Here is an 18493-nt window from a genome sequence, read left to right as displayed (position 1 = left end):
ACAATATCACATGAACTCGATTGTCACAAACTTAACCATCTAATTACTGTTGCGACGTGTTGTCGTTATCTTATTACAGAAAACAACAGGTTTAGGCGGATTATTTTTACAATAGTCCCTAATACTGTCATTTTAAACGTACAATACGTCTTTGGTAATTATATATTTACCTATTAAGTTTAAACTAATTTCATTTCAATTTGTTATATTTTGCTTGTAGCATAATTTTAAATTATACACACCGTAGTCTCGCCAAAATGAAATGTGATAACACCTGACCTAATTCTACCCCTAATGCTTAAAATATGTTCTAAAATTTGTACATCAATGGTATTTTGTATTTCTTTCGTTACGCATTTTATTGAATTTAAAACAATGCCCGGCAAAAAAAATAAATTTACTATAAGTCACAATTTGTTTGCTCTATTTAGTTGCTTTGTAATTTTTCTAATTGTAAAGTAGTTTAACTTGGTTGTCCACATGTGTAAAATATTCCACACCATCGGCAATTGTAAGTGCCTTCATTGCATCTAAACGATCTTTGTGGTCTAAAATTCTTGCAATTTCCTTCAACCACTATCCCATCATCTTCGACGTGCTGGCATCTGTAACTTTTTGATTTCAGACAGTCAGGAAAGGCTTGACAGTGGCTTTGGCCCGTTTCGACAATTTCACCACAGTAGGTTTCGCAATCCTTGACTTCTGTTAGTTTGGGACTGCTTTGCGGCGGGCAAGAAAAGGTTGTGTTTTGATCGTCACAAGTTCTAACTCTTACCATTGACCCAACACCACAAGACTCAGAACAAGGGGTCCAGTTCGACCAATCGTCGTAGACGATGCATGCAGCAGCGTTGCAAACGCGCTCTTCAAAGGATTTCCCTTTACAAACACTTCCATAACATTGTCGATTTCTGATTTGATTTCCCCCTCCGCAATCCTTAGAACATGCGGCCCACGATCCCCATTTTCGCCATGGGTAACACCTAAATTCGTTACACGCCTTTTCCTGAGTAGCTTTTCCGTCGCAGTAAAGTTCTGAGCCAGAAATTGCACATCTGCGCTTTCGCGACATAACGCCGCGGCCACAATTTTCTGAGCAATCACCCCACGTTTGCCACTCCGCCCAATATGCAACTAAACCTGAATATTGTTCTAGTAATTTTTCTCGTTTAGTAAAGCACGGGTTTTGGTCACAACAACCCACGAAGCTCCCCTTGAGAACATACTTGTTGTTGACTTTGTAATTTCTGTATGGACACTTAGGTTTTGGCGGGACATACACTGAATACGAGCTTTGGTAGTCAGAATATGCATCATAAGGGGGTGGCTTAACAACTTCTTCATAATAAGGCGAACCGTAAGATCTTTCAGAAGAAGTTGTTTTATCAGAGGCAACTTGTTGTTCTGAATTTTCGTCATCGCGTGATGGCGCTGTACCAGATCTATCAAGTGCCTTTAAAGGTGTACCATATGAATTACCGAACAAAAATCCAGGAAAGTTTTCTTCGTTTACACCGTAGACTCCATTAAGGTAATGTTGTTGATCTTCGATTAATTTTGCGATTTCGTCCTTCCAATTATCAGCACCAATGTTGCCCCGTTTAATTTCGGCAATAAAATGACTAATGTAGTAAGTTGGAACATATTCTTTTGCCAAACGTAACAGTTGGTGCTCTGCCAAAGCAGTCAGTTCGGGGATAACTGAGCATCCCGATTTTAGACAACTATGATAACTATCTAAAAAGTGATAGGAATTCTCCGTTACGTTGAACGAGTGGCACTTGGGTTGTCCAAAAATGGTTTTTCCTCTAGTCCAGTAATCATTGTAATCATGTTCTCTTGGGGCAATTCTTACAGCATCGTCAGTTAAAACCGGATGAAAACATCCTTTGTCAGGAAAGAAACAGGCGTTTATGTAATGGCATTCATCTTGGGTGATACCTTTATTCAATTCACAAAAACACATTTAAAATCAATGTTTAAAATATGCAATTCATTATAGAACTCATATGCAATTCATTATAGAAACTATATTAACCTTCCCAGCCTGCCATCTTTGGCTTAACCTTGGCGTAGCGAAGAGCGTTAATAACGTAACACCCAGGTGCGTTTGATAAAATCAGTTCTGCATGCTCCCTGATGAAACATTTTGTAAAAAGTCCATTCCATTTGTGACCAGTCTAAAAAAAATTAACACGCAATTACTAAAACGCGAAGAATCAAAATACGTAATTAACAAATCTACTTACTATTTCCATGTATTTGATGGCACGTTTTTGAAAGGCCTCGTTGCTGATTGCCTGATAACAAACAGGCACACCCGGTAAAACAGATTGGCCCCAGTAATATCTGAGATCTGCAAGCTCCAAGTCAAAGTAGCAGCCTGGAACTGAATGACACGCAAGTCTGTCATAATCTAAATTTGACTTGAAACCACAACTAACTCTGTATATTAAAATAGTATAATTTGTTAGGCTGGAAGGGAAATAAGAGTTTAAAATGTTTAAGTTAAGTAAAATTGAATTAAAACGACTTTTGCTTAACATATTAGCCCGGTAGTGCGACATAAAGTCATGATACCAGGCTTTGAGTCAAAAAGGTTCGAGTTAGAGCCGCACAAAAACCATACTACTCGCCATTAGGTTCGTTGTTACAAATAGCTCAAACACTTCAACTTGCACAACCTTAAACAACAAAAAATGTAAAAAATATTAAAACTAAGTGAATCATATAAACCCCGTACCTTTGACAGTAAGGTATATTGACTGGCGGTTCCAACAAAGTGTCGATATTTCCATTAAATAGATCCGCGCAGGTATATGGAAACTTGAAGCAGGATTTAAATGAGAAAACACTGTTTAGGCTTTGTCCACCTATAGAGTATAAAACAACGTTTTCAACATTGTTTTTGAAAAAAACACCAAACCATGTTAAAATAAACTTATATTCTTTAGTGTATTAGAAATTAAGAATTCTATATTTTTTACCTAATGCTAAACCCATAGGGAAATTTCTTTCTTGAACATCCCCGCTTTGTTGTTGAGAAATTCCTTCGTTTTTAAGTCGTGCTCGAAAAGCCTTTCCAATCGCTTTATTTCCGTTTCTTCGTTGCTGGTGGTTCGGTTGGTTAACTTGAAAGTAAATTTTACTTTTATAAACAATTAAATAATTAAAATTTGGGTTCTCTGTTTTTTAGGTACTTACGATATTTCATTGAACAATTGGTTCCGTTCCAAAAGCAATATTGTTGACTATCACATTCCGTTTGATTTGTAAACACACGACCAGTTTTATCACAAGGGTCTATGCAATCAATCTGAATATCTATCAAAAACAAATCATTTAAACGTTTTTCATATAGTTTTGAACTATAACCTAGTGTATTTGCATATTAAAAAAGAACATATCCGGTTATTAAATAGAGTTTTGTTACTTACTTGGATTGTGTTGGCCTGATCGGATCAAGTTTGTCTTGGTAACGTCGCATTGTTTGGCATTCACACTAACAATGATCAAAACAACAGAAATCAACAGACATTGTGTAATAAAACTTATATTCCAAGCCATATTTTGAAATTACTGGCTAACGTTTCACAAATGTAACTTTTGCCTTGTGATGGCAAATGGTTGGTTTTACATTTGTGCTTGTGTTTTATAGATGATTTGTTATGTTATTTTATAATAATACAGTTTAGTTCTATGTCATTTCCACATTGCTAGTTTCTAATTGATCACGTTAACAAAATAATTGTTAAATTTGTTAGCTAGAATTCTTACCATAGGATGTTTATGGCTGTTTGGCTTGAGTTAAATATGGATATTAACCAATCATTAGCTTATTATTGTTTATCTTAATTAGGAAACTTTGAGAAATTTCGTGTCAACTTTTTGTAGGTTTACGTTAACGTGCGATATTGTTTACTTAAAAACGGTAATTGGCCTCATCAGAGTAATATAAGTTGACTTACATACTTATACTGTTTTATATTATATTTTAATTCTTTACAATGTCCTGTGGTATAAAATATACATTTTGGAAGGTTTTTTTTAGGAATTAATACAAAACAATGGACCACTAATAATTTAGAAACATTACAAATATATTTCAACATTTTTAAACCATTTTTATATTTAATCTATAAATAAAACCTTATTAAAGATACTTATAGTTTGACTGTGGTGGTAGAAGTCGCGTCATTAAATTTGCCTTTCGGCATTGTGACGTCATACACCTTTGAACTTTACGTCATGTGGTATAGTCAGCACTAGTTAGGCTATTTAGGACTTGTGATATCATAACTTTTGTTGTATATTGTTTGATTCATTGTCTGAACAGCAAAATTGCTTTTAATTTAAAAATTATATTTAAATATTTAAATAATTTTCTAATTGTGGCTTAGCTATATTCTGTGTTTATGTATTTAAGCTTTTTTGTTTTTTTAGGAAATAATATCAAAATAAAAATATTAAAAAAAATACATTTAAACAAAAATTAAATATTACCTCAAGCGTTAATATATTTCGATATAATACATTCTAAGTTTAAAATAAAAACTTAAAAAAATTTAAAATTGTCAATAGTTGTGAAATTTTATTTAATTTGGGTAAGTCAATTCTTATAAAAACATTTTATAGGTATTTATTTAGGTTGCATGATATTAATTATATACAATTTGAATTAAGGGCATACTGGATGTTATCTTTGGCCTATGATTAATACTGCGTATAGCTAAGCCTGTAGTATTTTTAACTCGCAAATTGCTTGAGGCTTGTTGTTGCTCATACGGAATTTTCATGAATATATTATTTTAAACCTCGACTGAAAAACACACAGTATTAAATATTACATTTGAAACAACGTGAAGCTATACAAAGCTATGGTACATTTTTATAGCGTTTTAGTTGGAATTTGTATTTTATTTTTGGCGAGCATTAGTATAGCACAAGACGGGCAGTCATGTAAGTTACAGGCTGCTCGACTGGCTGCGGATGGAACTTGTGACGCAGGTAATAAACTTGTTTTTAGGCTAAACTGTAAATTTATACTAAATGTGTTTAAATTCGTATTAATTTTGTTATTTTTTTTAGAATTTAACGCTACGTGCAGGGACACTTGTACTGGAAGAGCCATTGTAAACGAGACAGATTGTGAAGACGCAAAGCACTGCTGTTTTAGAGAAAAACGATGTATTCTTCTCAGATCAAGTAAATTTGCACTTGTTCTCTTAAATTAACAGTAAAAAGTTTTATACTACATCAACTACAAGCTTATTACGTATATTATGATATGCTACAACTATGATCTAGTCTTTCTAGCTAGGATTCATAAAGGTTATATGTTTTTCTTTTTTTCTTTAACACATGTTTGTACATTAAAGCCACACTAGATACATCCACACCATTAAATGTTGATACGATTGGTGAAGATTTTATGGACAAATTTCGAACGCAGGGTCGAGATGACATACTCAGTCGAAACTTAGTTTTAGGTAAAGTTATATATATTTTATAGTTTATTAAAGATAATATGTTCAATAGATGTAATATAAATCTTTGTTGTAATAAATCAAACACTTTCACAACTCTAAGTAAAGGACATTTTAAATAAAAATGAAATTTTCGGTCGTGTATAAATAATTATAAATTTAACTCAATTTTTCAAACCAGTTTTAGAATTTTATGCCTTAGGACGAAAAAATCCTTAATCGATATTCGATCGTTAGTTCGGATTAGAACCTAAATAGAAACACATTATCCTAATTCGAAAATTTATTTTCAATACATCTAAAAAGTATTTTATTTAAATAGGTGGATTTAGTTCGTTTAATTTTTGTCCAACTTTTCCACAAACTTGTAACGTTCAATACACGACACCTGAAGATATACAACCCACTGTTAACATTCCCTATTGTCAAAGGTGTTTAATATTTTTTACTTAGTTGCGATATTAAGTTTTTAATTTATTTTTCTAAGTTTAAAATATTTATTTTTTAGTTACAACATTTCTAAAGCTGGGTTAAATGAATCTTGTGGTGTTTATAATAAAATTTTAATTTTTTAGAGTTGCTTGTACTAACAACCCTGTTCTTGAGTTCGACGTGACGTTGTGTCTCACTCAGCCTGGCTGTTTCTTCGATTTTCAACTATTTCAATACCGAAATTTTCTCGGGCAGGCAATACTACCCGGTGTCCCTGTTTGTCACTTAGCTATCCGCAACAAAGCTTTTCACAAACATGTAAACAATTATCTTCAACAGGTAAACATTATTTTAAATAAGATAGAATACATAAAAGATAAAAGGCAAGCTTTGTACAAAATATAGATGTTAATCAACCATTTGGAATAAAAATGTGTGATAACACCATTGGACCCAAGTTATGCATTAGCTGCGGTAAACATGTTTAAGATACGTGGTAAACATGTTTATAATATGTGGTAAACATGTTTAAAATATGTGTTTTTGATATAAATATTCGATATGTATCAGACTGGTACGAGCTTATGATTAATAAATAAAACACGTCATCTCAAGTATACCAAAAATGTTGATTAAGGTTAAAAAAAATTGCGCGAAAAGTCCCAATTCTTCAATTACAATAATCTGAAACGGAATTATTGCACGATCAACAGTTTATTGTTGATTAAGAATTCCTTGAAATGTCAATACAATTCACCTTAGGCAATTTTAATTAAATTTAAAACATACTTTAATCTATATTCAGAACTTCTTGGCTTGGAATCCACTTCTGACAAGTTGTTTTCTGCGGGAATACGAAACGGAAATTTTTGGAGGCGATCCGGGCTGTAAAAGTTTAAATGTACTTCGACACTTCGGGACCGCAAAGAGAGCTGGCTGGGAAAGTAAGATATTCTATTTTGACTGATTTACTATAAGATAAATTGGAATATTTATTAAAAAAAGGTTGTGTAGAACTATCTTAAGATATATATAAGCTTAATTATTGATTTTTATGTTCAGGTATTACCGACAGAGAATGCTATCTTATATCAGGTTGCTGGAACGATGATGAATTTGCTTGTTATTATCCTGTAGATAATGACGATGTTAATGTACCTTCTGGATTGCCAATTCACATTCATCAGTACGACACATTTGGGCACGCACTTTGTTTGCCATTCGAAGATAATTTAAAGGGTGGATCGTTTCTGGATCAATACCACAGTTGCCTAACAGCAGGCTGTTCAACTACAGTTGGCAGAGAGGGATTGCTTAATGCGCTTTACGAGGTTTCGAGTACGCAACTTCCCTTACTATTACAGCATCAATATTGGACTTTGGCTATAGCTGGAGAGGTTAGAGCTGATAACTGGAAAGAATCAGCGGAGAGGTTAATCGGAAGTCATTCGACACCTCAGAGTGCTTTAAATCAACTTCGAGGACAAGGTCCAATAGGTTCGCCAATACGAGGTCCTGGTTTTTCTCTTCAGGGATTTTCGCTTAACGCATCCGATCCTAATGGACTTTTTCCAATGTTTGGAACATTTGTTAATCAGCTAAACACCACTCAATCCATGTCTTCAGCATCTATTGGCCAACTGGGGGCGGAAAGTCTCAGTGCGATTGGCAATTTCGGGGGTCCTGCTTCTTTACAAGCTTTATTAACAGCTGCAGAAGCTGCAATTAGGCCTAAGGAGTTTACAATAGAACCTACATGCCCCTACCAAAATATATTTTGGCCTGGTGTTCTACCGCTAATCGGCAATTTTGAAGGTTGCTGCAGTAAGCCAAAATGCTATTTGGACAGAACCGCTCTTCGTATGCCCTTCTCCGGGGTGGCGCCTTACATCACGCAATGGACATCGTGGAATCGATGTACAGTACCCTGTAATGGTGGAATTCAAACCAGAACGCGCACGTGTGTAGGTAAAATAGACTGCAGCGATATAACAACGGAACAAACTCAACAATGTAATTTAAAATTATGCCCTCCCTGGACAGAATGGACGAACTGGGGAACATGCACTAAGACTTGCAGGGGAGGTCAACGGATACGAAGAAGGTTTTGTAGCAGCGGAACCTCGTGCCAAGGCCCTGCAATGGAACGATTACCATGTAACACCAACAAATGTGCTCGTTTTGGAAAATGGGGTAAATGGTCAAGATGCAGTGTTCAGTGCGGAGAAGGAGTTCAAAGGCGAACGAGGAAGTGCATGGCGGACAAAGCATCTTGTGTTAACAACGTCAACGAAAGCAAGAAATGTGAAGCTTTTTGCGGAATGTTCAAATATGAGAATTCCGGTTGCAACTTGGTGACCTGCGTTTCTACTAGAGTTCCTACTTGTCTGAAACGGGATGGCACAGAAGGGTACTGCAGGCAAACGAATATGAAAACACTTACCCAAAAATGCTACCAGGATCAATGTTTTTGCAAACACATTCCGACGGCAAATCGCTGCCGAACCCGAGGTAGAAATAACGGCTAAAATAAAAGATGTCAAAACTTATAAACCACACTTTTAATTTAATTTTCCAATATGCTTATTGTTATTATTGTTTTTACGTTGGATCTTAATATTAATATTATAAAACACATTTTCCCTGGCTTCTTTTATTTTTAAAAGTGTAAAAATCTTACCGGAATAAGATAATATTATCAAAAATAAAAAACTGTGTATATTTTATATTATAACAGAAAAATTTATTTAGTTTTTTTTTTACTTGGTTATTGGCACTTGCTTTAAAAAGCACATCAGTTAAAAACTGACGTTTTGGACTTATAACAGGTTAAGTATAAGGTACAACAGATATATATTATTATTTTTTGTTTAATTTTGTCAATTACATTTATGTGACAGTTGTATGAACTTTATATTTAACCAAATAGGAGAAAAACTTTACAGTTTAAAGTGTGCATAGTTACATACCTTCTGTATAACTAAATATTAGAAGTATAACTTTTACAACGCATACAGCAAACAAAATACTTCCCTAATGTATTTTATTGTCATAACATCGCCCATACAGCACAAAAAATAAAGTGTTAAGTTAAAAATGCTATAAAATCAGGACTACGTTTTTTTAAACTAATAAATAAATAAATAAGATTTTGATAATAATAAATAAAATTTAATAGGAACATTACGAAATTACAACATATAGTTAGTGATTTGTAATAAATTAAGATACAAAAACAAAATCCGCAGCTAAGAAAGAAAGAAATTGGTCTAAATCAGGTAAATCCAGATATAAAGTAGAATTAAAATTCTTGAACAGGTTAAATCTTATCGTAATAAGCTCTTAAAAGACGAAAACTGTTACACTGAAGTTTAGATAGACAAGTTTTCATATTTGTTGGGTGAGTGGTTTGAGTAAATTCATGAATGGAGGCCGGGTGATAAAAACGTAACTTGTTTTCCAGTTGCTATTTAAATAACATATACGTTAAAATTTAAAATGCTACTTAAATTAAAATAAACTAAAATTTGTCACAAACACCTTGTTATAGTAATCTTCTTAAATATTTTTAACTTACGCGTTTCGGACATAGATGTTTTTGAAATATAATTTGACATAACATCCTTCTTAAAACCGTCTCCAACATATAAGAATCTCTGAATAAATTTCGAAAGGTCTGGCAACTTTGTTTGTTTTGAAAGCTACAGCTACGATAATTTTTTAATACATAACTTCGATCACGAAAACTCAAAACCTCTAAATAATTTTTTTCTAAATTAAATAATATTTTTTCCTGGGCTGTAGACTTAAATAGCAGGTTGGCAAAATAGCAGTGCTTGGGTATCTAAACACAAATTAAATATATTTAATTACATTCATTTTTTTAAATAAAAAAAAAGATTTAAAACAAAAATTAATAAGTATTAATTTTATCTAATTAATTTTATTTTCCTAGCTATGTAAAAAAATAATCATAATTAAAGTTTAGTTAATATATAGTCATAATATTATAAAATTATACCGTTAATTCAGTTCTAATTACTGAAAATATTTCATGTTTTAATCTTCGTGTAGACCTATGTTGTTTCAAAATATCACCCGAATAACATAAGTTCACTATCAACATTAAACTTATTATAATTTTTAATATAACTTTCATTATTTTTTTTAGTCACAAGAACTATGATTTCAATACTAATTTGGTTGTGAAAATATGGAAGCTTTTATAAGATAACCTGACGTCATTAAACATATATACGTCATCATACATACATTTACTATTTTTTCAAGCTTGACACCGGAAAATTTTAATAATTTTTTTCTGCGGAAGCAACATTTAAAAGAAAAAATGTTAAGTTTTTTAAATATTTAGTTCAATAAAATTTAATTTTCGGTCACGAAATTTCAAATAAAATTTCTCGCGTAATAAAATTCTAAAAATATTGTTTATATATTAAAAGTGATTAAAAGAAACCGGACATCGTTTATCTAAATATACAAACTGGAATAAATCTAAAAATATTACATAACATAAACATTTAATATAAAAAACACCAGCAATTAAAATATTTTGTAGTTTTTGTCTTGGTTTCAAGGTATTTGGTAGGCATGTCAATTTTAAACATTTAAAAAAACAAACATTGTTCAATGTTAGTTAAAATTCTTAGAAGATCGTAAATATATTAAAGGTGATTAAAAGTAACCTGTAAATGTTATCTAAATATATTGCGTATGAACTGAAATAAAACTAATAATATCACATAGAATGAATTTTAAGTACAAAAAATACCTGTCATTAAAATATTTTATCGTTTTTGTGTTGGTTTCGATTTATTATGTAGGCATGCCAATTTTAAACATTAAAAAATCAAACATTGATAAATATTAGTAATGTAATCAATATGTAATATCATATAACACGTGAAATATTTGTTTTTATTTAAATACGTGTAAGAACAATACAAAACTAAAAAAAAATAATTAATTAAATAAAGCAACAAATTTATGTTTTATATTTTATATAAATTAAGGGGCGTGTTTTTAGTGCCACAGTTTTACCATGTGTTTTAACTCAAGTGGTAAAACCCATGTTTTAAAAACACAAAAATTATTAGAAATTGCGTGTTATTTTCGAATTTTTGTAAATGTGTTTTGTTTTGGTTGTAAGTTTTTTTTTTAATTATACACTTTTAATTTATTTTTATACTTTATAAATTAGTATATTTGTTATTGTAAATTCTTAGTTGTATAACAATTATGCAAATGTCAGAATATAGCGTTTTTCTTATGTGATTTTAGCTGTGTTAGTAAAAAATAAACTAAAACTTTGTCAGATTGATAGATACATCTCAGAGAACATTAATTCATTATGGAGGTAAAATTTAACATTTTAAGCATATATATTACTATGTTATACTCTGACAATAACAAAAATACTAAATTTGTCAATAATCGTACACAATTTTTCCTATGTAGGATGTCACAAAGCATTCCATGCACACTTTAGTGTTTCGAAGTTTAAAACGTACTCATGACATGTTTATATCGGACCAGGGTGCCCCTCTTCCGCATAATGATATAAGGTATAGTTTTTATTGTACATAACTTGACTTTTAACAACATTTTGTTTTTGTTAATTTTTTATAACTTAAATTATGCAGTACACAATTAAGTAGAAAAGTTAAAGCGGTATCTGATTATGGGCCAGTTTTGCACATGGTAAACAAAAAGAAAATAAATGAAATAGGAATTGGTACTGGAAATCAACAAACTAGTAAGTTTTAAATTATAAAACATTTTATATATATATATACAAGTTTATTTTGATCACTGTTTTAACATTTTTTGTGGCTGGAACTTTTTCTTTGTATATGTTAAACTTTATTTATCTTGTTCAGAAACTTAAAAATTTAGTTTTTACTTGATTTCAGAAATGGCTGATCAGCATCTTGCCATCACAGCTGGTAATGATGTAGTACCCAATGAACCTCAATACAAGTTAGTTTTTTAATTTCTTGTGTAAAAACAACTAAAATTTAATTATCGGTTTCATTATCTTGATAGTTTCTATTGTATTCAACTTAGTAATGCTAAAAACACACCACTTTTTTAGTCCCAATGTAACACAACAAGGTATTAATGAAAGCAATGTAAAAAAAGTTCATGATTCCAACAAAGCATTACTTGCTGCCAACAGTCGACCGATTGTTCCTAGAAAAGCTCAAATCATGCCTAAACCAAGGTGGCACTCTCCCTGGAAATTATACAGAGTAAATAAACATTTAAAAATATTTTTATGTTTTTTTTTATATACATTTATTTATTTTTGATGTGAAAAAATCAACTTTAATAGTTTGAACTATTATTGATTTAAAAGTTTGGGATAATATTAATTATAAATTTCCAATAATTATGCTTCTGATTAAGTGTTGGCTCAGCAGTAGTTCATACCAGCTGCTGGTTATATTAACAATATAAATTCTACTAGTAGTTTTTTATTATCTCTGTGAATTTTTTAGGTTAAATTTTGTTATTTTGTTATACCAATATATTTTATTTCAGTTAAGTTCTTTTATTTTTTCAGGTTATAAGTGGGCATTTAGGGTGGGTGAGATGTGTTGCATTTGAGCCTGGAAATGAATGGTTTGCTACAGGAAGCAGTGACCGAACTATTAAGGTTGGAGTAACTTTTTATTTTCTACCATTTAAAAAGTTGGCATTTTATTGACTTTTGGTGTAATAAGAATACTGACCGATTACTAGCTGCTTGCCTTCTACAAGAATCTTAATATTTATTGCCCACTATTTTAGTATCAGTTTATTTAAATTCAAAACCTTAGTTCAAATATAGTATAAATTGTTTTTATAGATCTGGGATCTTGCAAGTTGTAAACTAAAGTTGTCATTAACTGGGCACATTAGTGCAGTTAGAGGCCTTGCTGTGAGCTCAAGAAATCCATATTTGTTTTCTGTTGGTGAAGATAAACTTGTGAAATGTTGGGATTTGGAACAAAATAAAGTAATTTGAATTTATTATTGGGCCAAAAATTGTTTTAATTATCATCAAAGGTATATACATTAATGGGTGTTTTATTTAAAAATTATTATCGATTTTTTAAGATTTGATCTGACATTTTCTGAACAGGTTTAATATATTTTATTAGCAAAAAGAATTAAATACTATTTATTTTAAATTTGATTTGTTTAGGTTGTAAGGCATTATCATGGTCACCTAAGTGCTTGTTATGCGATCGATCTTCACCCAACAATTGATGTCCTAGTAACATGTGGTCGAGATGCTACAGCAAGGGTAACACACCAAAATTTAAATAAATATTAATTTAAATATAAATTGTTGAGATGTAAAATTGCCCTTTTTAATAGATTTGTTTATTTTTGATGTGTTCATATGTATGTTTATACAGAAAAATACTTTATCTGTTTTATAGGTGAAAATTTTTTAGTTTGATTTATATATATTAAAAATTTTTATATTTTACCAGGTTTGGGATATGAGAACTAAATCGAACATCATGACATTATCTGGACACACTAACACGGTTGCTGATGTAAAATGTCAAGCTGCTAAACCAGAGGTATTTTTTTCTCGAGTGTTAACGCTTTCAAAAGTTACAGTTTTGTAAACACAGAAAATTTGCCCAAAATAAAGGATGCTGTATTCACTGTAAAAATCCTTAATTTTTGTTGTTTATTTAAAGTTTTTTTTAATTGGAATAAACACAGTAATATATTATTATTATTAATATAACCATGCGATAAGATTTCACTTTACATACATACAGTTCTTTGTCTTACTTATATTTTTTAATTATTGTTAAGGTAATAACAGCTTCACATGACTGCACTGTTCGTTTATGGGACTTGGCAGCTGGAAAATCTCGATCAGTTTTAACCAATCACAAAAAGAGTGTTAGAGCTCTTGCTATGCATCCAACACAGTAAGCATTTTTTAAAGAAAAATTATAATTATTTGTTGATTTGACTTAGATTTCAAATTCTCCTAAAATCCAGTCCATTTTTATCTCTTATAGTACCAAGGGTTATAATTATATATTTTTAATTTTAGGGTTTAAGATATACAAAATCAATTTTTATGAGTTTTTTCTCATTTTATTTTATAGGTATTTAAAAATAAAAATGAAAATATTTTTATAGAAAAGAAATAGATTTTTTTATTTTTAAATGTATTTGAATGGCAACCACTTACATTTTAATAATCAGTTCAATAATTATTATTCATATACATATAAAAAATACTAAATTTAAACAAACTTTTATATTTTATATGATATTGTAAAGCAACCGAAAAAAAAATTGTTTAATTTTAGATACACTTTTGCTAGTGGAGCCCCTGACAATATTAAACAGTGGAAATTCCCGGATGGTGATTTTATTCAAAATCTTACGGGTCATAATGCTATTGTAAATTGTCTTGCTCTGAACTCAGACGGTGTATTAGTTTCCGGTGGTAAGTGTATTTTTATTGGGTTTTATGATTGATTATTAATTTTATAAATTAAGTAATAATAAATTTAAAATTTTTTTCATATTTTTATTTTAACTACATAACATTTAGTTGCGCCATAAATTTTTAACATGGTCATAAAAATTGGAAATATTTGTTTTTTTCTATTCATTGATCAAGTAGGTTAAATTCTTTTTGTAGTATGATTCATTTGGATAAGTTTAATTTTTATGATGTTAGTGTGACATTAAGATTTAATACTTCTGGTTTTAATATCTGTTGCAATCAATTGTAGAAATTAACTGTATGTGGGAACTTTACCTGGGAATATTTTGATGAAAATTACCTGGGAATTTTTTTAGATTTTACAAATCATGTCTTAAACAAATTTCAAAAATCATTTCTGTAAATTGCATCATCTTTGTAATTTTTCCTTTGGTGTTAGATTAAAATTAAACTGGCCTTACTTAAAAAAAAATTCTTTTTTTAAATATTTTTTATTTTTTTACGATTTTAAACCAAACAAAATATTTATTTTACAAGCCGACAATGGAACAGTTCATATGTGGGATTGGCGAACAGGTTATAACTTTCAGCGTACAAAGGCCCCGGTTCAACCAGGATCGCTGGACAGTGAAAGTGGGGTGTTCGCGATGGCCTTTGACAAAAGTGAAAGCAGATTGGTCACATGTGAAGCAGATAAAACAATCAAAATTTATAAAGAAGATGACGAAGCGGTAGTTTTTTTTTATTTAATTTAAATTAATTTTATTTGTACACCAACAAGCTAATGATTATTGTTTTTTTTTAAGTCTCATCTACATTAAGTTTTTTTTTAAATCAAGAGTTTTTTTATTTTAACAGATTTTATAGCCTATACTTTTCCAACAATTTTTTAACTGTATCCATTTTAGCTTGGTGTATTTTAGTTTCTAATTTTAAAATATTTTTATTCCATTAAGTCTGAGGAATCTCATCCAATTCAATGGAAACCCGAAATCATTAGAAAGAAAAGATTTTAAACATTTTGGTCGACTTTTGCCTATTTCTTGGCGAAAAACAAGTTTTTTCAAGACATTTTGTTGAACTTCAATTTAACTTCTTAACAATGCCCAGTTTAACACACAACATTAAAGTTGCAGGCTAGGTTAATTGAATTTACAGTTGGTACCAGATTTTGAAACATAATTTTTTTACAACAATCATACAATTTTTTAAAAATGAATACATTTTTATTAAAGTACAAATTTTGTATATATACAATAAATATAAATAAGAATATAATATTTTAATCAACTAAGGTGTGCCATCTGCATGCTAGTCTTGCTTCCTGAAGTTTAAGATGCACAAAAGCCATTCTAATGGCCCAATGATAAGTTTGAATAAAGCTTATAGATGGGTTGAGATTTCTCGATTTAAATTCATTTTCCCATTTGTTTAAACCTTCTTCGCATCTCGATACATCATCAGTTACCTCGCTAATGTCTAGAATCTTGATAACTGGTTTTGGCTTATGTAGCGGTTGCGTTTTTCGCCCTGATTTCGACTTTTCAGGCCGTGATCGCCTTTTAGTGCATAGAGCACACCCTTCTTTTTCGGTGGTGAAGTCGTCTTGTGTTACGTAGTTATAGCGCTCTCTGACGGGCACAGAACATTTCCGTAAATCTCGTACGTCGATTAAATTGCCCTCGCTGAACTTGGGCAGCTGTGTTTCGTTTATAACAGTATGTTTATTTTTTAATTTACAAGATGGTTGGGGTAAGTACAGCAGGTGAGATTGCGATATATTATTTTTGTTCACCTTTTTTAAATTGACCGTAATGTGGAATTGTCGAGCTGTAGTTGTGTCGACTTCACAAACAGTTCGGTTAGTAACGGAAGATGGTTGATTATGCTCTACTGCATTTTCTTGCTTAGCTTGCTGACGTGTATTTACGGTCATTCGAACTGTGTGGTCTGGTTTCTCATCGTTGTACAATCGCTCAGTATCGTGGCAGTAGCATCTCTTGTCGTTTAGGAGAGGCAATACCTCGCCTTTCAGAAGAAGACATTTTTTACTTTCTGATTTATATTTGCACTTGCGTTCTTTTTCTCTTCGTTTTTTTTCCGAAATTCTGAGTTGGCAATACTTGCACATTTGCCTGCTGATTTTACTTTCGGAATCGTACCTTTTGCCTGTTTCGTACAAGGCCTCGTTTTTGCTTGTAATTTCTACAACTGTTGAGGACGGCATGCAAATGTATCTATTCGTTTTAATTGCAATCTTTTTACGGATGATCGAAAGTAACCTTTGGCCTATATGTTTGGCCGATACTTTACTGTTCGGGTTTGTTTTAAAATCTATAATTTTCTCTATTGTCTTTTGTTCCGGTGCATCGCCACTGCTGTTTGGTCGACTTTGAAAAGAAATCTCATTTTCAGATCGTTTTCTGTAAAAAAAGTTTTTTGTCGAAAAATGTTTGCCTTCAGGTTCTCCTTTGACAACATCAGCAAATGTTGGTTTACATAAGAATTTTCTGTCAAAGGAGTTTTGGTAATTTGCTACAACACTATGCATTAGTGTTTCAGTTTTTGACTTATTGTTAAGTTCATCTAATTCTGCCTTGGTGTAGATTTTGCAATTTTCTTTTTGGTTGTTTTGAATAATACTTCGATATTCTGCAAAAATGTGTTTCTTTTCAAATTTGGTGGGAAGTGGATATATTGGCGCAAAACCTTCAGCATCATAATCTTCTAAATCGCTATCATCATTAAAATCGGATCTTGCAATTAATAATTGTCGATGTCTTCTTTGATCAGGGTCTTTATATATAATGCTACTAGTAGGAAGTATCTCTAACAACATTATTATTATTTCAAATACTGTTAAAAACATTGAAAACGTAAACTAAAAATATCATATATTAAAATTGTTTTGTTGTTTTAAAAAATAAGATAGGTCCTACCGAGATTTGAACTCGGATCGCAGGATTCAGAGTCCTGAGTGCTAACCGTTACACCATAGGACCTACATTTTACCTTGGGCGTATTTTTGCCTAGTTTGTTGATTCGATCGTTTCTGAGATAAACAGCGCAAGAAAATCATGCCTATTTGACCATTTTTAAATTTCTTTATATATCTTCTAAAACCTTTTTTGACTTGCCAGTACATTAGAATCATGGTCCATACACACTGTAGAAAACTTTTCAACTCTATCGCCTTTGACATATTTTCCAAAATGCAAATAATTTTTCAGCTTTCTGCTTGTTTGTTTGTTTATATTTACCGAGCATTATTACTATTGTTGCGTAATAAAAATATAAACACACTAACTTCGTAGCAACTGAATAATACAAACCATTTTATAGCAACTAAACAAAAACGTGTATCTATGCTTATTAGCAGCATAACGAAACTTTTGATATTGTTTTGAGGATAAATATCGACATTTATGTATTTAAATCAGTTGTATGATTTTCTAAATCTGTTCTTGGAGTTTAAAAAAAAGTTTAAAGTGTACCTTGGTTTTGTTTTATTATAATTTAAAATGACAAAACGTTTAAATAAAGTGTGTGGTTACATTTTGCATGTTCAAGTAAAAATGTTAGTAATTTATTTAACAAAAAAGCAACGAACGAAAGCAAATAGTAAACCTTTAATTTTACTGAAATTAAACTATAAAAAATTTGTTCTTTTTTAAAAATGGATAGGTTCTACCGAGATTTGAACTCGGATCGCAGGATTCAGAGTCCTGAGTGCTAACCGTTACACCATAGAACCTACACTTAACGAGCGTCGTAAAATAAAAAATAACGTGTAAATAAATTGTGGTTACATTTTGCATGTTTAAGTAAAGAAATACTTATTTTTTCGACGAACAAAAGAGGCAAATAAAAACAAAACTGCTAATTTTACTAAAATCGAACAATAAAAAAATTGTTTAAAAGGATTTTTTGTTGTTTTTAAAAATATAGGTCCTACCGAGATTTGAACTCGGATCGCAGGATTCAGAGTCCTGAGTGCTAACCGTTACACCATAGGACCTACATTAAATGAATAGCAATTTTGCATTGTTTCCTGATTTGATTGTTTCCTGATTTGATTGTTAGA

General features: G+C 31.0%; 3 protein-coding genes and 3 non-coding genes across 6 annotated transcripts; 2 read left to right on the top strand and 4 right to left on the bottom strand.

The window, feature by feature from the left end:
- Nucleotides 1-463: 463 nt before the first annotated feature.
- LOC145763562 (uncharacterized) lies at nt 464-3567 on the bottom strand. The gene is made up of 7 exons (XM_082575033.1): nt 3438-3567; nt 3205-3324; nt 2988-3131; nt 2744-2873; nt 2250-2445; nt 2039-2180; nt 464-1941 (listed from the first exon to the last, which is right to left on the bottom strand). Exons 1-7 carry the CDS (start codon nt 3565-3567, stop codon nt 464-466), a joined length of 2340 nt encoding a protein of 779 aa, XP_082431159.1.
- A 1244-nt stretch (nt 3568-4811) lies between these two features.
- On the top strand, nt 4812-8821 carry LOC145747359 (uncharacterized). Its single transcript, XM_082564877.1, has 7 exons — nt 4812-5007; nt 5089-5205; nt 5379-5489; nt 5809-5917; nt 6062-6257; nt 6724-6862; nt 6981-8821. Exons 1-7 carry the CDS (start codon nt 4878-4880, stop codon nt 8444-8446), a joined length of 2268 nt encoding a protein of 755 aa, XP_082421003.1. The 5' UTR covers nt 4812-4877; the 3' UTR covers nt 8447-8821.
- A 2344-nt stretch (nt 8822-11165) lies between these two features.
- LOC145740786 (pleiotropic regulator 1-like) lies at nt 11166-15674 on the top strand. Its single transcript, XM_082558632.1, has 13 exons — nt 11166-11292; nt 11394-11500; nt 11579-11691; nt 11849-11915; nt 12031-12187; nt 12502-12594; nt 12787-12936; nt 13126-13227; nt 13421-13513; nt 13758-13876; nt 14267-14406; nt 14947-15140; nt 15366-15674. The coding sequence occupies exons 1-13, from the start codon at nt 11287-11289 to the stop codon at nt 15423-15425; spliced, it is 1401 nt and encodes a 466-aa protein (XP_082414758.1). The 5' UTR covers nt 11166-11286; the 3' UTR covers nt 15426-15674.
- Nucleotides 15675-17339: 1665 nt separating this feature from the next.
- On the bottom strand, nt 17340-17411 carry Trnaq-cug (transfer RNA glutamine (anticodon CUG)). The gene has a single exon. It is a non-coding gene; the product is annotated as a tRNA-Gln (tRNA).
- Nucleotides 17412-18091: 680 nt separating this feature from the next.
- On the bottom strand, nt 18092-18163 carry Trnaq-cug (transfer RNA glutamine (anticodon CUG)). Its single transcript has one exon. It is a non-coding gene; the product is annotated as a tRNA-Gln (tRNA).
- A 192-nt stretch (nt 18164-18355) lies between these two features.
- Trnaq-cug (transfer RNA glutamine (anticodon CUG)) lies at nt 18356-18427 on the bottom strand. The gene has a single exon. It is a non-coding gene; the product is annotated as a tRNA-Gln (tRNA).
- Nucleotides 18428-18493: the final 66 nt, after the last annotated feature.

Source organism: Corella eumyota, chromosome 1 (assembly GCF_963082875.1).
Source record: "Corella eumyota chromosome 1, kaCorEumy4.1, whole genome shotgun sequence".
NCBI classification, from domain to species: Eukaryota; Metazoa; Chordata; class Ascidiacea; order Phlebobranchia; family Corellidae; genus Corella; species Corella eumyota.
The sequence above is the reverse complement of the archived record's forward strand: the minus strand, read 5'-3'. Positions and strand labels throughout refer to the sequence as shown.